Source organism: Cavia porcellus, unplaced genomic scaffold, assembly GCF_034190915.1.
Source record: "Cavia porcellus strain 051 isolate PalLab524CR breed Dunkin Hartley unplaced genomic scaffold, mCavPor4.1 scaffold_3, whole genome shotgun sequence".
Classification (NCBI taxonomy): Eukaryota; Metazoa; Chordata; class Mammalia; order Rodentia; family Caviidae; genus Cavia; species Cavia porcellus.
Window position 1 is genome coordinate 65,937,262 of NW_026947486.1, and position 15,499 is coordinate 65,952,760.

The window sequence follows — 15,499 nt, forward strand, 5'->3', positions numbered from 1 at the left end:
AAAGATAATTTTTCGCAAACATTGCTCACATTATCACATGATAATCTCTTCATGCCTTATATATTTTTTCTTCAAGAAAAATATCTAAAGTTCTCTTTAGGCTATAATATTTTAGATTTTGTTTTTGTAGTGCTTGGGATGGAACCTGGGGCCTTTCACATGGCAGCTGCTCGACCACTGAGCTATATATTCCTAACTGCCAGAGTAGAAATTTTTTTTAAATAAAACTATTAGATTGCTACATAAAATGATATATTGGGGTTTCTTTTGTCCTTGATATTAGTTTTATTATATTTTTATTGGTACATGTTTATAGTACATACTGATTGCATTTGTCATGGGAAGTTAGTACATATATGTAAGACATCTTTTTTTCATCCCCTTTCCTGCCCCTCTCTTCACCTTCCATTTCTTGTCTCCTTCTATTTTATAAAATACCTATTTCCTACAATCTTATATTGTTTTTATATTTTAACTTTCTCATATATGGGAAAACATGTAATCTTGAGGCTTGTCTCATTTATTTCACTTTACATAGTCTCCAAGTGCATCCATTTTTCTATAAATGATGAAAGTTATCTATCTTTATATATGCCACAATTTTTTTAGCCATTTATCTGTTGATGGACATACAAGCTGATTCCAAGATTTAGCTTTATTAGTTTGGGTGCTGTAAACATGAATAAGCACGTGTCACTGCAGTATAATGACTTTTAACTCTTTTGGATGATAACTATAAGGGGAATAGCTGGATCAAATGAAATTTCTGATTTTAATTTTTGAGGAATCTCCACACTGATTCTCATAATGGTCATACTAGTTTACTTTACAACCAACAATGCAGGAGTGTTCCTTTTTCCCTTCTGCCTTGCTAACAGTTGTTATTATTTTATTTTATTTGGTGATAACTATTCCTTCTGGAATAAAGTAGAATCTTATTGTTGTTTTAATTTGCACTTCTTTAATGGCAAGACATGTTGAATATTTTTTCATGCATTTTATGGCCATTTATAATTCTTTCTCTGAGAAGTTGCTATTCATTTCAGTTGCCCCTTTTTTGATTAGATCTTTTATTTTGAGGGGGTCTAATCTGAGTTCTTTGTATATTGTATGTATTAGTTCTCTGTCCAAGGAATAGTTTACAAAATATTTTTCTATTCCATAGGTTGTCTCTCCACTCTGGTTGCTTCCATTTGCTGGGCAGAAATGTTTTAATTTGATGTGATCCTGTTTGTTGATTCTTAATGTTATTTCTTATACAATTGAGGTTCTGTTCAGAAAAAAAACTTGCCTGTGTCTTAAAGAATTTTACCTAGTTATCCTTCAATGACTTGTTTCTGTTTTAACATTTAGATCTTTGATCTGTTAATGATTTTAGTTTTTACCTACTGAGAGCTATTGATCTACATTCAGTCTTATACATATAGATAGCCAGTTTTCCCAGCAGCTTTCAGTTAAGGGACAGTGTTTCCTCTAGTGTATTTTTTGGCTCCTTTGTTAAAATCATTTAGCTGAATGTTCCTGGAGTTGTTTGTGCATCCTCTGCTCTGGCCCATCCATCTATAAGTCTGTTTTGTGTCAGAACTATGCTGTTTTAATCTCTTGTCTTATTATATTAAACAGAAGTAGTGATTGTGGATATCCTTGTCTTGGTTCTGATTTTCAAGGGAAAGCTTTATGATTTTCCCCATATAATATGATGTTGGCAATAGGTTTGTCATAAATGAATTTTATAAGTTTAACATATGGTCCTTCTATACCTATTTTCTTCAAAGTCTTTATAATGAATAGATATTCCATTTTGCCAGTTTTTTCTGCATCTATTGAGATAATCATATGAATTTTGTCCTTGCTTCCATTTATGTGATGCATTATATTTATTGATTTGCATCTGTGGTACTTCCCAGAATCCCAAGAGTGAACCCTACTTGATCATGATATATGATCTTTTTGCATACTTCGTTGTATACTCTTTGGAAGTCTTGTTGAAGATTTTTGTGTCTATGTTCATTAAAGAGATTGACCTATAATTTTCTTTTTTGGTTGGGTCTTTTTCTGCTTTGGAAATAAGTGTATTGCTGGCTTCTAAGAATGACTTTGGGAATACTTCTTTCAGTTTTATTAAAGAGTTTGACAATTATTTATGTTACATATCCTATTAATGATTATATTAGTAAAGATAGATGAATGGGAGAATAAAAACAGAAAAAATTTGAAAAAAATAAGCAGTGTAACATAAAGAGAGAGGGGAGGAGAAAAGATGGTGGATAGATAACAGCAGCTACAGAGGCTCTCTGAGATAGCCAGCTTAAATTCCAGGAATGGGGCAGCGTGGGGAGTCCTAAGCAGAGGGAGATAGATATACCCTGCCGACCCAGCAACAAACTAAGCTGAGAGAAACCAACTGAAAATGCAGTCGTGGTGCTATGGTTGGAACAGCTAAAGTCTCGGTGCTACCACTTGAACTCGTGGATTGAACTCGCTGCCACTGCTGCGCCTGAATTGGCACAGCCGGGATAGCCCACTAGTTTCAACTCACTGGAAAAGTGAACGCTGTGAGAGCAGGAATCAGCAAACCAAATTGAGAGCAGAGCTGGCAGGGAACCCTGCATCAACCTGCGGTGAGTGAAAGGAATAAAGACCCTTCCATAGACAAAGAGGCTCCAACAGAGGACATTCTGGGACTGGTCAGACTGGCCAGAACAGGGCACTGCAGTGACTTCAGGCACATATTCCCTTCTCAAGCGAGACTGGGGGGGAAGTGCTTGACCTGGGTGACGCCACGGACAGAGGACCAATAAGCTAGCCCAAAGCAAGTCCCTGCACCTGGCAGTGCACCCTAACGCAGTGAAGCCTTGAGTAGGTTGACCTGGAATGGAGGGCCCAACATAGGCTGCCCTGGTCTGTACCTCCTAGTACACCTCAGTAGGTGGGACCACCTTGTCAGTGTGCTTTAGACAAATTGAAACTGGCAAAGAAAGAAACTGGGCCTCCCATATATGCCTATATGGAAGGAATAAAAAATATGAGAAGAGGAGGCAACAAGAAAGGGTCATCAGTCCCCATCCTGAGAAAACTGATCCAGGAAAGGTAAATGGAAAAGAGAATGAGGACAGAAAACATGCGATAGACATAAAGCAATATCTTCGGGACCTCATACACGAGTTCAAAATTGAAGTATTTAACCAAGTAAAGCAAGATATAAATAGAATAATTAAGGAAATGGTAAACACCTCCTGTCTTAGTTACTTTATGCTCATCACTGAGACAAAATACCTGAAGCCCAAAGTTGGGAAAGAAAAGGTTTATTTCTTACAGTTTTTGGAGGTTTCAGTCCACACTCAGTTGTCTCCAAGACAGGCAGGCATGGCTGGGCTGCAGTTCATGGCAGCCGCCAGCAGCAAACTCGAACCAGCAAAGAGAAAGACACACCTTCTTCCTGCCATTACATCACATCCTGGCTCCACCCCTATGTGGGTGGAGCACGAACACCATCAATCCAAGCATTATACAATGAACCATCACATATGAACAATGCAAACTCATGAGGCCTGGGGGACACAAACATAAACCATGACACCTCCCAAGAAAAAACAGATGGTAGAATGGAAGAACAAAAAAGGGGAGAATTGTTTGATGGAGAAAATAGAGAAAACATAGAATACGTGAAGCAAGTTCAAAGAGATTGCCAGGAAACTAAAAGCTCTATTGAAAGCTGGCATAACAGCTTGGAAGAAACTAAGGGTAAATTATCTGAACTGGAGGACAGGTTTGTAATGTGGGAACATGAAAGGAAAAACTTCTTAAAAATAACAGGGAAACAAGCAGTTAACAATACAAAAGCTAGAAGATGACAAGTGGATCTATAACTTAAGAATAAAGAATGAATAAAGAAGCAGGGGTACAAACAAAGGAACTGCAAAGGCTATTCACAGAAATAATTAAGGAAAACTTCCCAAATATAGGAAAAAGAAAAGATGCTCAGATGTATGAGGCATACAAAACTCCAGCCACCTACAATCAAAACAGAACTACACCCAGGTATATAATAATCAAGATCCCAGAAATCCAATATAAGAATAGAATATTAAAAGCTGTCAGAGAAAAGAAACAGATCGCTTACAAGGGAATACCCATCAGAATTACAGCAGACTTCTTGGCACAAACCATCAAATCTAGAAGAGCGTGGGGCCAAATAATCCAAGCCTTGAAAGACAATAACCTCCAGCCAAGATTGATATATCCTGCACAATTGTCCCTAGAAATTAATGGAGAAACAAGGTGCTTCCAAGATAAAAAGGAACTGGGGGAATTCACAACCACCAGTCCAACTCTACAGAGAATACTGAAGGACATTCTAAAGACAGAGAAAAGTACAGGATTCCAGAAACAGTGGCAGAGAGGCTACAATGAATGGAGCAAAAAGATAAATGAAGAAGACAAACAGACAACTATTGACAGAAAAATAGCACAACAGAAATGAGGCAAAGAAGGTTAGATATAATTTTAAATATAGATGGCCTAGATACACTAACTTAAGGGAAAAAAGAGAATTGAAGGCAGAGTGGATCAAGAGGGTCCACCAAGAGACTCTTTATGGGAAATATAATTAGCCTGAATAAGGTTATATAGACCAAAATCAAATATGAGAAAATGGAACTCATAGGGAACCAGAGAGTAATCGGGGTAATTGGGCCAGTATTTATGGATAGGTTGAACAGACGGGCTTTAATAAATGAAGAAATATAACTAGAAATCCAGTCCAGAAGTGAGAAAATTTGGAAACACTTAGGTAACTAGCTGGTTGCCCCCCCAGTACAAAACTGTGAGTGTTAGGGGGACCAAAAAATACACAGTTCATTCTGGGGAAGTAAAGGGGAGGAATAGTCTTCAAAAAAACCAGCAGAAGATACAGCTAATAGTGTATCAGGAATTAAAACCCTCATTACTCACACCATTCTTCTTGGTTGGAATTTGTTCCGTCCTAGTTTGTATACAAGCACTGGATCTAAGAGCACAGACAGCTGTCCCGAAGATATCAGGACATAGCACAGTGGTCATCTTTAATTTCCTATTAACTCAATCCAGATCCCTGTATGACTTATACTGTTGTATCATGACTGATCTTAGTTAAATCTGACTTGTTTGATTGCTGCTTATTATTGACAGATTTTATTCAAAACTGTTAGGTTGCTCGTATCAAGTTGAGGAGTATAGACAACTATACTGAAAATGACAATGATTCACCATGCTATCTATTCCGATTTGATTACTACCTATTTTTGTAGCTCTACACTATCTACAAAGTTGTATTTCTATGCTGTTATGTATGGATATGTTCAATTATACTTTAACTGATGATATAGCCAATTCTGTTGATGATAATAAGAAACAGCACAGTGACCATGGTAGAACTCCTTATACAGCAGTTTTATATGTCTTTTTAGTTTTATGTTTCTATAGGAATATGTTTAGTTCTATCCTGCTTTGTTCTGTTTCTCCTTCTAATGAAGAAAGGATAGAAATACATGTTAAGACTCATGGTTGCGTAAAACCTATAAACAGTTTATGAGAACTGATCTTATGACACATGATGAAATGAACAAATGGTTTGAAAGAAAGAAAAGGGCACTGCAGTACCCAATGCTGATTCCGGAGTGTAGGGAGCCGCACGACAGCCCCATTGCTGCCTGCCTGCCTCTCTCTCTCCTATGGGTACAATGCGTCTGCCTACATTAACCATAATCCTCTCCTGCTTACATCACATACCCGGACGTGACGATAACTCTGTTGTATTCACCCCTGTAACCTCTTCCTGTCCCATCTCCCGCCCTTGGCCTATAAAAGATGTAATCGCTTCCGGAGTAAAACGGGGCTTGATTGGACTCTCTCAACTTAACCTCAGTCTCTCTCTGTCTTCCCCATGTTTTTATTTTAATCCCTATTCCTCCTCCAGGTACACCCCATGGATTGATCTGCAGGCCGGATCACCAGAGTGTTATGATGTGAAATCCAGCAACATTATTAATCTTTGTTGAGAAGGATTTTAATCTAATAAGTTTTGTTAGGTCTCAGCATAAATGAAGATATGGATAAATACATACATGTCTAAGTGTATAGGATTGATAGCCGTATTACTTAGTTTTTGTTGGATAGTTGAACAGAAGAACTGTTTGCAGTCTCCCTGGTTGAATTCCCATTTAGATGTTCCACTTTTGTATCTTGAACACCTATTTGTGGGGGGACAATATGTGTATATCATCTAGTTATTTATTACTGTTTAATTCTTTTCTTTGAAAGTATGTACTATTTCTACCCATTTTCTATTTTGTTTTGTCTTTCTTTAAATAAGAAAGGTATGAAGGAGAGAAGTGTAAAATAAAGGATCCTACTAAGGAATAAAGTGATGTTGATAGATACAGGTAGCAGAAAAAAACAAACAAGAAAACAAAAAGAAAGCAAGAATGAAAACATAAAAGTCTTCAAGTAAAAAAGTTATAGGAAAATAAAAGGAAAAAAATAAGTCCTCAAGCCCCCAAGTATTCATTGAGAAGAAAGAAAAATAAATGAGTCTGACAAAATAATTTTCTGTATATTTCTGAATGAGCAAGTTTTTTTAGGATCTGCAGTTTTAAAATCCAGCAATTCACATTTTTCTACACCTAGCTCTATAGTATATAGCCTGTGGATTTGTGAGATATCCCTCTATTTGATTTGTGAAGTTCTATTTCTTTTTTTACTTTTCACCAAGTTACTATTTTCCAAATGTCTGTAGTCTGAGTCTCAGAGAGGCTGCATTTTGCTACTGATTGCTACTGACATTTTGTTTCTTCTTATAATTGATTTTTGTTATGCTTTATAGCTAGATATCTCCAGAAGACTCATGTGCTCATAGGTAGAGATTTCAATATGTGATTGGTTTATGGAAGTTTATAGCTGGCTTGCTGTTAGAAGGTAAGGTCTGGTCAGAAGAGGTAGATCACTGGGGTTATGGCCTAGAAAAATTTATCTCTCTCTCTGGCTCCTTCAGCCCTCTCTGCTTCCTTGCTGAATGATGTGAGCAGCCATCCTCTACCATGCCCTACTACCATGCTACTCTGCCTTGGAGCCAGGGGACAATGAACTGAAACATAAGCCAAAGTAAACTTCTCCTCCCTTTACGTTTCCAGTGTTGGGTATTTTGTTCCAGCAATAGGGAAGTAATTAAGGCTATTTCTACTTACCTCTTATAAAATCCTTATTGCAACAGTCTTTTTATTATAATAGGTCTTCTGGTTGGAACACTTGACTCAGTTTTGGACTCTACTGCTAAAGTGGCTCCATTTCGTATCCTACACCAGACACCAGATTCTCAAGTTTACTTGTCAATTGCATGTGGTGAGTATGATTTTTTAAATATACTATTCAAATTGAATAAGGATGTTTAGAAACTGAACATTCAAATTTATACTTCCTAATTGTTTTGAGATCTAGAAATGAGTTAAATGTGCAAGTCTACTTTGAGAGAATTAACAAGACCACTGTTTATTTAAGAATTACTGATTATTGGGAATTTAAAAATCCATTATACATTTTGGTTTTTATTTACAGTTTCAGTTCCTCATATGAAAGAGACAATGTGATACTTACACATATGTGTCCGATTTATTTCACTAAAGAATGTGGTCTCAAGGTCCATCCATTTAGCTATAAAATGTATAATAGAAATCTAGGAGCTGGGGATTTAGCTCAGCGACATAAGCGCCTGCCTTGCAAGCAGGCAGTCATGAGTTCGATCCCCGGTACCGATAAAAAGGAAAAAGACCAAAAAAAAAAAAAATGTATAATAGAAATCGTGAAATATGAAGAAATTGTTCAAAAGGAAAAGGGAACTAGAGTAGGGGGAGTAAGGAATGGAAAAGAAAAGAATGAGAAAAGAAGGGTAAAACAGAAACAAAGATTTATAAATGAGAGGGAGAGGAATTGAAGGGAGAAGGCAGTGGGGGAAAAAGAAAAATCAAGATAAAGCATGTACAGGAACAAATCCCCTGTGATGAATGTGATCATTACATATGTCTAAATTGTACCAATAAACTTAATTTTAAAAAATCAGTTGACTGGAAAAAGAACCAAGAAATCAGCCGGCTTTACCGTGAGCCAGCGGAGGCCATGGACTGGGAAAAAAACCAGGAAATCAACCTGCCTTTCTGGTGAGCCAACAGAGGCCGTGGGCTGGGAGAAGAACCAGAAAGTCAGCCTGCCTTTCCTGTGAGCCAGTCAGTGTACAGGCTGGGAGACAAGAAGAGAGCTTCCCACTCCACGACTCTGTAAGCAACCAGCTGAATGGAAGAACACAGGCTGGGATGATAGCAGCTGAGGTGTAAAAACAAATTAATGCTTGTATTGATTGACTGACTTTGCAGGCCTGGCACTGATAGTCTGATCATCTGTTCAGAGGATAACAATATGTATTATAGCAACTATGGGGGATTTTCTTCTGTCTTGTTTTTGAAATTCTATATTGTTCTCACTGTTTTGTTTTGTTCTGTTTTATTGTTTTGTTTTCTTCCCTTCACAATAAAAAAAAAATCAATTGATGTTAGTAACCTGAAGCACATGCTCCATAAGTGTGGATTCTGAGCAGATTTTTGTCAGTGCTACTGCTGCCTGACTTTGTTCAACTTCTGCTTCACACAACTGCTGAGAAGTTGAGACTGTCCTCATGAAATATATTGTTTCATTTCTAATAACTTGGATGAGGGAAATCTGAATTTAAATGTGAGTTCAAAATTTAAAGGATTTCCCCAAAGGACAATAATCCAGAAAAAGATATTTTTAAAAATTTATATGCCTATTTTCTCACAAAAGGGATCATATCCTTAAAATATAAAGGAATATCCTACCGGTAACAGTACATATTCATTTATACCAGAGTGATTCAGATATTTCCACATTTTTATTATGAGTAAGAAGGAATCTATGATAATTCTTCCTACTCAGGTCACAATAATTTTTTTTAATCCAGAGTGACACTTACTTTTTTAATACCTTTGTAATATTTCTGGCCTTTTAAATGTTGAATGACTGCCTTTTTCTCTTTCTTCTCCCCTTCTCAAGTTGATAACTTTTATTTAAAAATATTAGTCCACATTTGCAGTACATATTAATTACATTCATTGTGGTAAGTTGGTACATGCATATATATTTTTAAAAAAGAACAAAAACAAATTTCTAGACATTTCCTATATGTGAACCTGCAACATACAATTCATGTTTTAGGATATGTGCCTTGTTCTTTATATTTCCCTCTAAATTTCCTTTAGTGTTGCTGGTGACTATTTTTCCCTTGATTGGCTTAAATTGAATGCCATTTAAACCAGATGAAGATGACATGAGAATTTTGTATTCTTGATGCTAAATCTGGTTGATCTAAATTATTTAGAAAATAGTATCCTTTCTAGGGTAATGTTGTAGCTTAGTAAAAGAACACTTGCTTAACACATGCAAAGCACTACTAAGTTCAATAACCTGTATCACTTGAGTTAGTAAATGAAGGTCTTTTCTAGGTAAAAAAGCATTACTATATAACTTATTGTCCATAATTAAGCTGATACATAAACATAGTAGTTACCTGCAGATGAGCTTCCCTGTAAGTCTCTGACTTAGAAACATTTAAGTTTCAAACTTTCAGAGATATAAATGGACTTCACATTACAAACATTCACAGTTCTGAAGAAATTGAAGAAGTAGCTCATGTGACTGCTGGATAGTGTCCCAGTTGTACAGTTTACAAACACTTTTTTACAACTATTTTTTGTTTACAAACTCTGCATCAGGTAATGAACAAGACTACAGCCATTTTTCAAAGTGCAAGTGGTAATGAAGGTGAAAGAACCTGAAGAGCGATAAGGAAGTTAACAAGAAAGTGAAGAGAAAGAATGATAAGAATTTTTTTAAAAATAACCATTGAATTAAAGAAGAAAATTCTAGAAAAGCATGAACATGTTATTCATATGACTTATCTGGTCTTAGAGTATAAGGTGGTAAAGTCAACAATCCCAACTGTTTTGAAGAATAAACATGTCATCAAGGGAGATGATGTGAGCCATCTGAAGACACTGCCTACAGGTAACCCGCTCATTGAGAAGGCAACAGTTGGCCCAGACCCTGCACGCACTCCAACAGCCATCAGAAGACACTGCCTGCAGGTAACAAGCTCAGTGGGTGACAGCAGCTGGCCCTGCCCCTGCATGTACTCCAGCAGCCATCAGAAGACACTGCCCACCAGTAACCAACTCGGTGAGGAAGCAAGGACAGACCCTGCCCCTGCATGCACTCCATCAGCCCTCTGAATGCTTCTGCAGCAGGTAGCCAGCATGAGTGGGAAAACCAGCAGCCAGCCCAGCGCCAGCATACCCATTAGCCAGCACTGGATACACATAGCCAGCACTGGCCACAAGAACCCAGGAGAACCAAACAGTCATGCTCCAGAAAAATTGTAGCCAATGCAGGAAGTGCCTGGGATCTGACTGCCTGATTGTTTAGAAGAACCCAAGAAAATGTTAAGAAGAAAAAGGAAAAGGCAGCCCCTGGATTCCAACCCAAGCAGAGTAAGTCCAGGAGATAAAAACATGGAAGAGATTGGGAGTCGCATACCTAAAGTTTCTGAAGTGATGACAACTGAAGTAAAAAGACAACTTAATGAGGCTATAAAAGAAATTAGATCAGAAATACTATCCCAGGTAAAAGAAGAAATGAAAAACATAATAAAAGAATTACTAAGCATTTCTAAAGAAGACACAGATAAAAAATAGAGGCATGTAGGAAAACGAAGGAAACTGTGAATGAACATTGTAAGGGAGATTTGAATGCATAATACAGATTCAAAGACATATCCAGGATATTAAAAACTCCACTGAATCTTGGCAAAACCTCTTGAAAGAAACTGAAGACAGACTTTCAGACCTTGGATACAGGTGTGCAGCTTTCAATCATGAAAGAAGAAATCTCTTCAAGATAACAAGAAACCAGAAAACAAAATTCAACAACTGTAAGACGATGATGTAAAGCAAAATAACTTAAGAATAATAAATGTCAGTTAAAAATCAGGGGTCAAAACAAATGACATTAAAATCCTATTTACAGAAGTAATAATAGAAAACTTCCCAAGCATGAGAAAAGGATGAGATATACAGATAAGTGAGGCATATAAAAATCCAGCTAGCCAAACCAAAATAAATCTATACCCAGACATATAATAATCAAGAGCCCAGAAACTCAACACGAGAACAGAATATTAAAAGCTGTTAGAGAGAAAAAAAAAAAACAAAACAGGAAAACCCATCTGAATTACGACAGACTTGTCAACACAAACCATCATGTCAAGAAGAACTTAGAGTGAAGTATTTCAAATCTAAAAGAAATCAACTTCCAACCCAGACTGTTGTACCCTGCAAAACTATCTTTCAAATTTAATGGAGAAACAAGATACTTCCATGACAAAGAACAACTGAAGGAATTCATGACCACCAACCATCGCCACAAAGAATACTGAAGGACATTTTAGAGAGAGATAAAAAAAGACCACGGTTCCAGGAACAGTGGCAGAGGAGGATCACCGAGTGGGAGCGGGGAAAATTAGGCAGCCAGCAGCAGGAAAATAGCATGGCAGAGACAAGCCAGTGCATGTTGACCATAATCATTAATGTAGATGGCCTCAATTCACCATTAAAAAGAAACAGGGAGAGTGGATCAGGAGACAAGATCCATCAATATGGTTTATTCAAGAAACACATTTAACTCAAAAGGGAATCACAGACTAAAAATCAAAGGAGAGAAAACAGTGTTGCATGTGACAGGGAATCAGAAAAAATGTAGGGGTAGCTTGCCCTGCAGAATGAATAAAAAAGATACGGAATTTCTTTACAGTGGAAAGCTATGCAGTTATAAAGAAAGATAATCTCAAGGGTCTTGTAGATAAATGAGTTGAGGTCATGCTCATGGGTGAAATGATTCAGAGTCATGTTGATGAGTATCATGTTGTCTCTAGTATAAAAAAAAAACTAAAGGAATTAGTGGATCCAAAATGCACAATAGAGGGGCTGGGGATTTAGCTCAGCAGCATAAGCCCCTGCCTTGCAAGCAGGCAGTCGTGAGTTCGATCACAGGTACTGATAAAAAAGGAAAAAGACAACAAAACAAAACAAAATGCACAATAGAATTTGTGACAGTGAAAGGAGAGGAGATATGTAGAGGGAGAAGGCAGTGGCCATTGTTAAATTATATCCTGTTTTGAAACCCTGTGTTTTCATTGTCCTTTTTAGCCTGGCTTTATTCTGTTCTGTTTTGTTTGATTTTACCATATTTGATGGCATGGACAGCTATCTCAAAAATAACAAAATGTGGGGGCTGGGGATTTAGCTCAGCGGCATAAGTGCCTGCCTTACAAGCAGGCAGTCATGAGTTCAATCCCCGGTACCTATAAAAAGGAAAAAGACAAAAAAAAAAAAAAAAAAAAAAAAGAAAGAAAGAAAGAAAGAAAAATAACAAAATGTATTGTAGCCATTATTGATTTCCAGTTATCTTTTTTGAAGCCCTGTATTGCTTTACTTATTTTCTTGTGATTGTTTTCATTCCATTTTGTTTTGTTTGATTTTATTATGCCTGATGGTATAAGCAGCTACTTTGAAGATAACACGATACATTATGGTAGTCACTGTTGTATTTCTGTTGTCTTGTTTTGAAGTCCTGTATTACTTTCATTGTTTTGTTTTGATTGGTTTTAATCTCTTCTCTTTTGTTTGATTTTATTATGCCTGATGGTATGGGCAGTTATTTTGAAGATAACAAGAGGCATTATGGTAGCCATTATTGATTTCCTATTATCTTGTTTTGAAGCCTTGTTTCATGTTCATTATTTTGTTTTGATTAAGTATTCTATTTTGTTTTGTTTGATTGTATTATGTTTGATGGTATAAGTAACTGCTTTGAAGATAACAAGATGCATTATGGTAGCCAATGTTCTATTCCTGCTGTCTTGTTTTTTAGTCTTGTATTGCTTTCATTGTTTCATTTTGATTGGTTTTATTCTTTTCTGTTTTGATTTTATTGTGCCTGATGGTATAGGAAGTTATTCTGAAGATAACAAGAGGCATCGTTGTAGCTATTGTTGGTTTCCTTTTATCTTGTTTTGAAGTCTTGTATCACATTCATTGTTTTGTTTTGATTGTCTCTGTTCTGTTTTATTTCTTCTGGTTTTATTCTCTTCAGAATCAAAAAAAATTAAAAATTTAAAAATGAAAATTAAAAAAAAAAAAACAAAGGAGCTGATGTGGCAAAAGGAGTAAAAATGTTAACCAAGCAGTAGCCATAATTACTGGAAGAAGTGAAAAAAAAACTTGTTAGTGTGGTCAAATGAGAAACAGCTGGCAGGAGATAGCATTAGTGAAGCTGTGATCTTTGAAAAAGCTAGGAAATTATCAGTGATTTACTGCAAGAAAATCCTTCTATAAGTGCAACAAATAATTGATTTAAAGGCAATAGAGGGTGGTTTGATAAATTCCACCAGAAAAGTGGCAGCTACAATGGTGAGACATGGGGAGGCTTCCAGTTCTGAGAAGGCGAGTACAGAAGCCGATAAGAAAGAATTCATGGAATTTATGAAGGCAGAAGGACATAAGGCTCAAAAGTGTTCAACTGTGATGAAACAGGACACTTCTGGAACAAGATACTGAACAGAACCTATATCATACAGGAAGAAAATGTGCTGCTGGGGTACAAGCCCATGGACAGACTGACCCTTTTTCTGGGTTCAAAACCAAATGCCAATCTAAAGATTAAGCCAGTACTGGTGTACTATTCCCAGACCCCTTGAGCATTCAAGGAATAGAACGTGAACAAGGCCAGACTACCTGTCATGTAGAGGGAAAATGTGAAACCTTGGATTACAAGGCAGTTGTTCATGGAATGGCTACACAAGGTGTTGATACCCACTGTTAAGAAATATCGGTTGGATAAGCAACCATTGTTCTTCTGATGAGCAGTACCCCAGCACTTTGGTGGATAATGTGGACACTGAGTATGACTTTATAAAGGTCGAGTTCCTTTCCCACAATAAGAAGCATCTTCTGTAGCCCATAGACCAGCAAATGATATAGAACTGCATAAAGCTGTACACAAAGAGATTCTTCACCCAGTGTTTTAACTTCACTGAACATATGTCCTTGACATTTAAATATGGAACAAAAATTGCAATGTCCTCTACTACACTGATCCTCATTAAGAAAGCCTGGGAAGATGTCACATACCAGACCTTAAACTCAGCCTGTTGAGAACTATTGCTGGAATGTGTCCCTGAACATGACTTTGAAGGGCCTGATGCACACATAGTGGAGAAAATTGTGTCCATGGACAAAAGTAATCCCAGTACTTAGGAGGCAGAAGCAGGGGGAATGCTGTGAATTTGAGGTCAGCCTGCACTACATAGTGAGACCCTTTCTCAAAAAAGATTTAAAAAAAAATTATGGGTCTGGACACAGTGTTTCAGATGTAAAGGAGCTTGTTGAAGACTCGAAGAAGGAGCTGGTCAAGCCATGTGGGACCCAGGAAGAGAAAAGTCAGCATCTCCCAAGAATTGGTCATGCTGGAACTAGGAAGAGACCACCAAGAAGCCAAATAGCCTTTCTGGAAAGCTATGCAAGCCATGTAGGGCCCAGGAATAGAGGTCAGTGCCTCCTGAGAATTGGTCATGCTGGGACTAGGAGGAACCCACCAAGAAGCCAAATAGCCAACCTTTCTGAAAAGCCACACAAGCCTTGTGGGGCCCAGGAAGAGAGAAGTCAGATTGCACCTCACATGAGCCTACTGGTGCGCAGGCTAAGAGCCAAGAACTCATCCCACATAAGCAACCAGCTGGTTTAGAGGACAGGCTGAGTTGATAGCAACTGAGATACAAAAAGCAGCTGAATGCTTGCATTGTTTGTTTGACTTTGCAGGTCTGGGGCTGGCAGTGTGAGCATCTGTTGGGAAGGTGACAGTGTGCAGTGTAGCAAATACGGGGGATTTCCTACTGTCATGTTTTTTAGGTCCAATATTGTTCTCACTGTTTTGTTTCAATTAGTTGCTTGGCTTTATGCAGTGTTCTGTTTTGATTGGTTTTATTCAGTTTTGTTTTGATTTTGTTACATCTGATGGAATGGACAATTATTGTGAGAGAACAAGATATACTATGCTGGTCATTGTTTTCCTGTTATCCTGCTTAGAAGTTCTATACCAATTTCATTGCTTTGTTTTGACTGGCTTTATTCTGTTTTGTTTTGTTGGATTTTATTATCATTAATATTAAAAAAAATTTTTAAAAAGAAGGAACTGACAATGGAAGACCATGCTGAACTCCAGAGTGAGCAGCAGCAGGTGCTTTTTGAGGAGCATTCCATGGAGGAAGACAGGTTAGCAATGATGCAGTAAAAACCATTGTAGAAAAATGGAATGAGTGTCAGGGTTTCTTTGAGAAGCAACACCC

General features: G+C 37.3%; 1 protein-coding gene across 3 annotated transcripts in view; it reads left to right on the forward strand.

Annotated features, from left to right (window-relative positions):
* Tbc1d8b (TBC1 domain family member 8B) overlaps positions 1–15,499 on the forward strand; it is a 109,126-nt gene that overhangs the window by 17,944 nt on the left and 75,683 nt on the right. For all 3 annotated transcript variants that reach the window (XM_063246241.1, XM_063246239.1, XM_063246240.1), the window contains exon 2: positions 7,267–7,377. In XM_063246241.1, the coding sequence (XP_063102311.1) occupies positions 7,267–7,377 (111 nt within the window). The remainder of the gene's footprint in view (positions 1–7,266; positions 7,378–15,499) is intronic.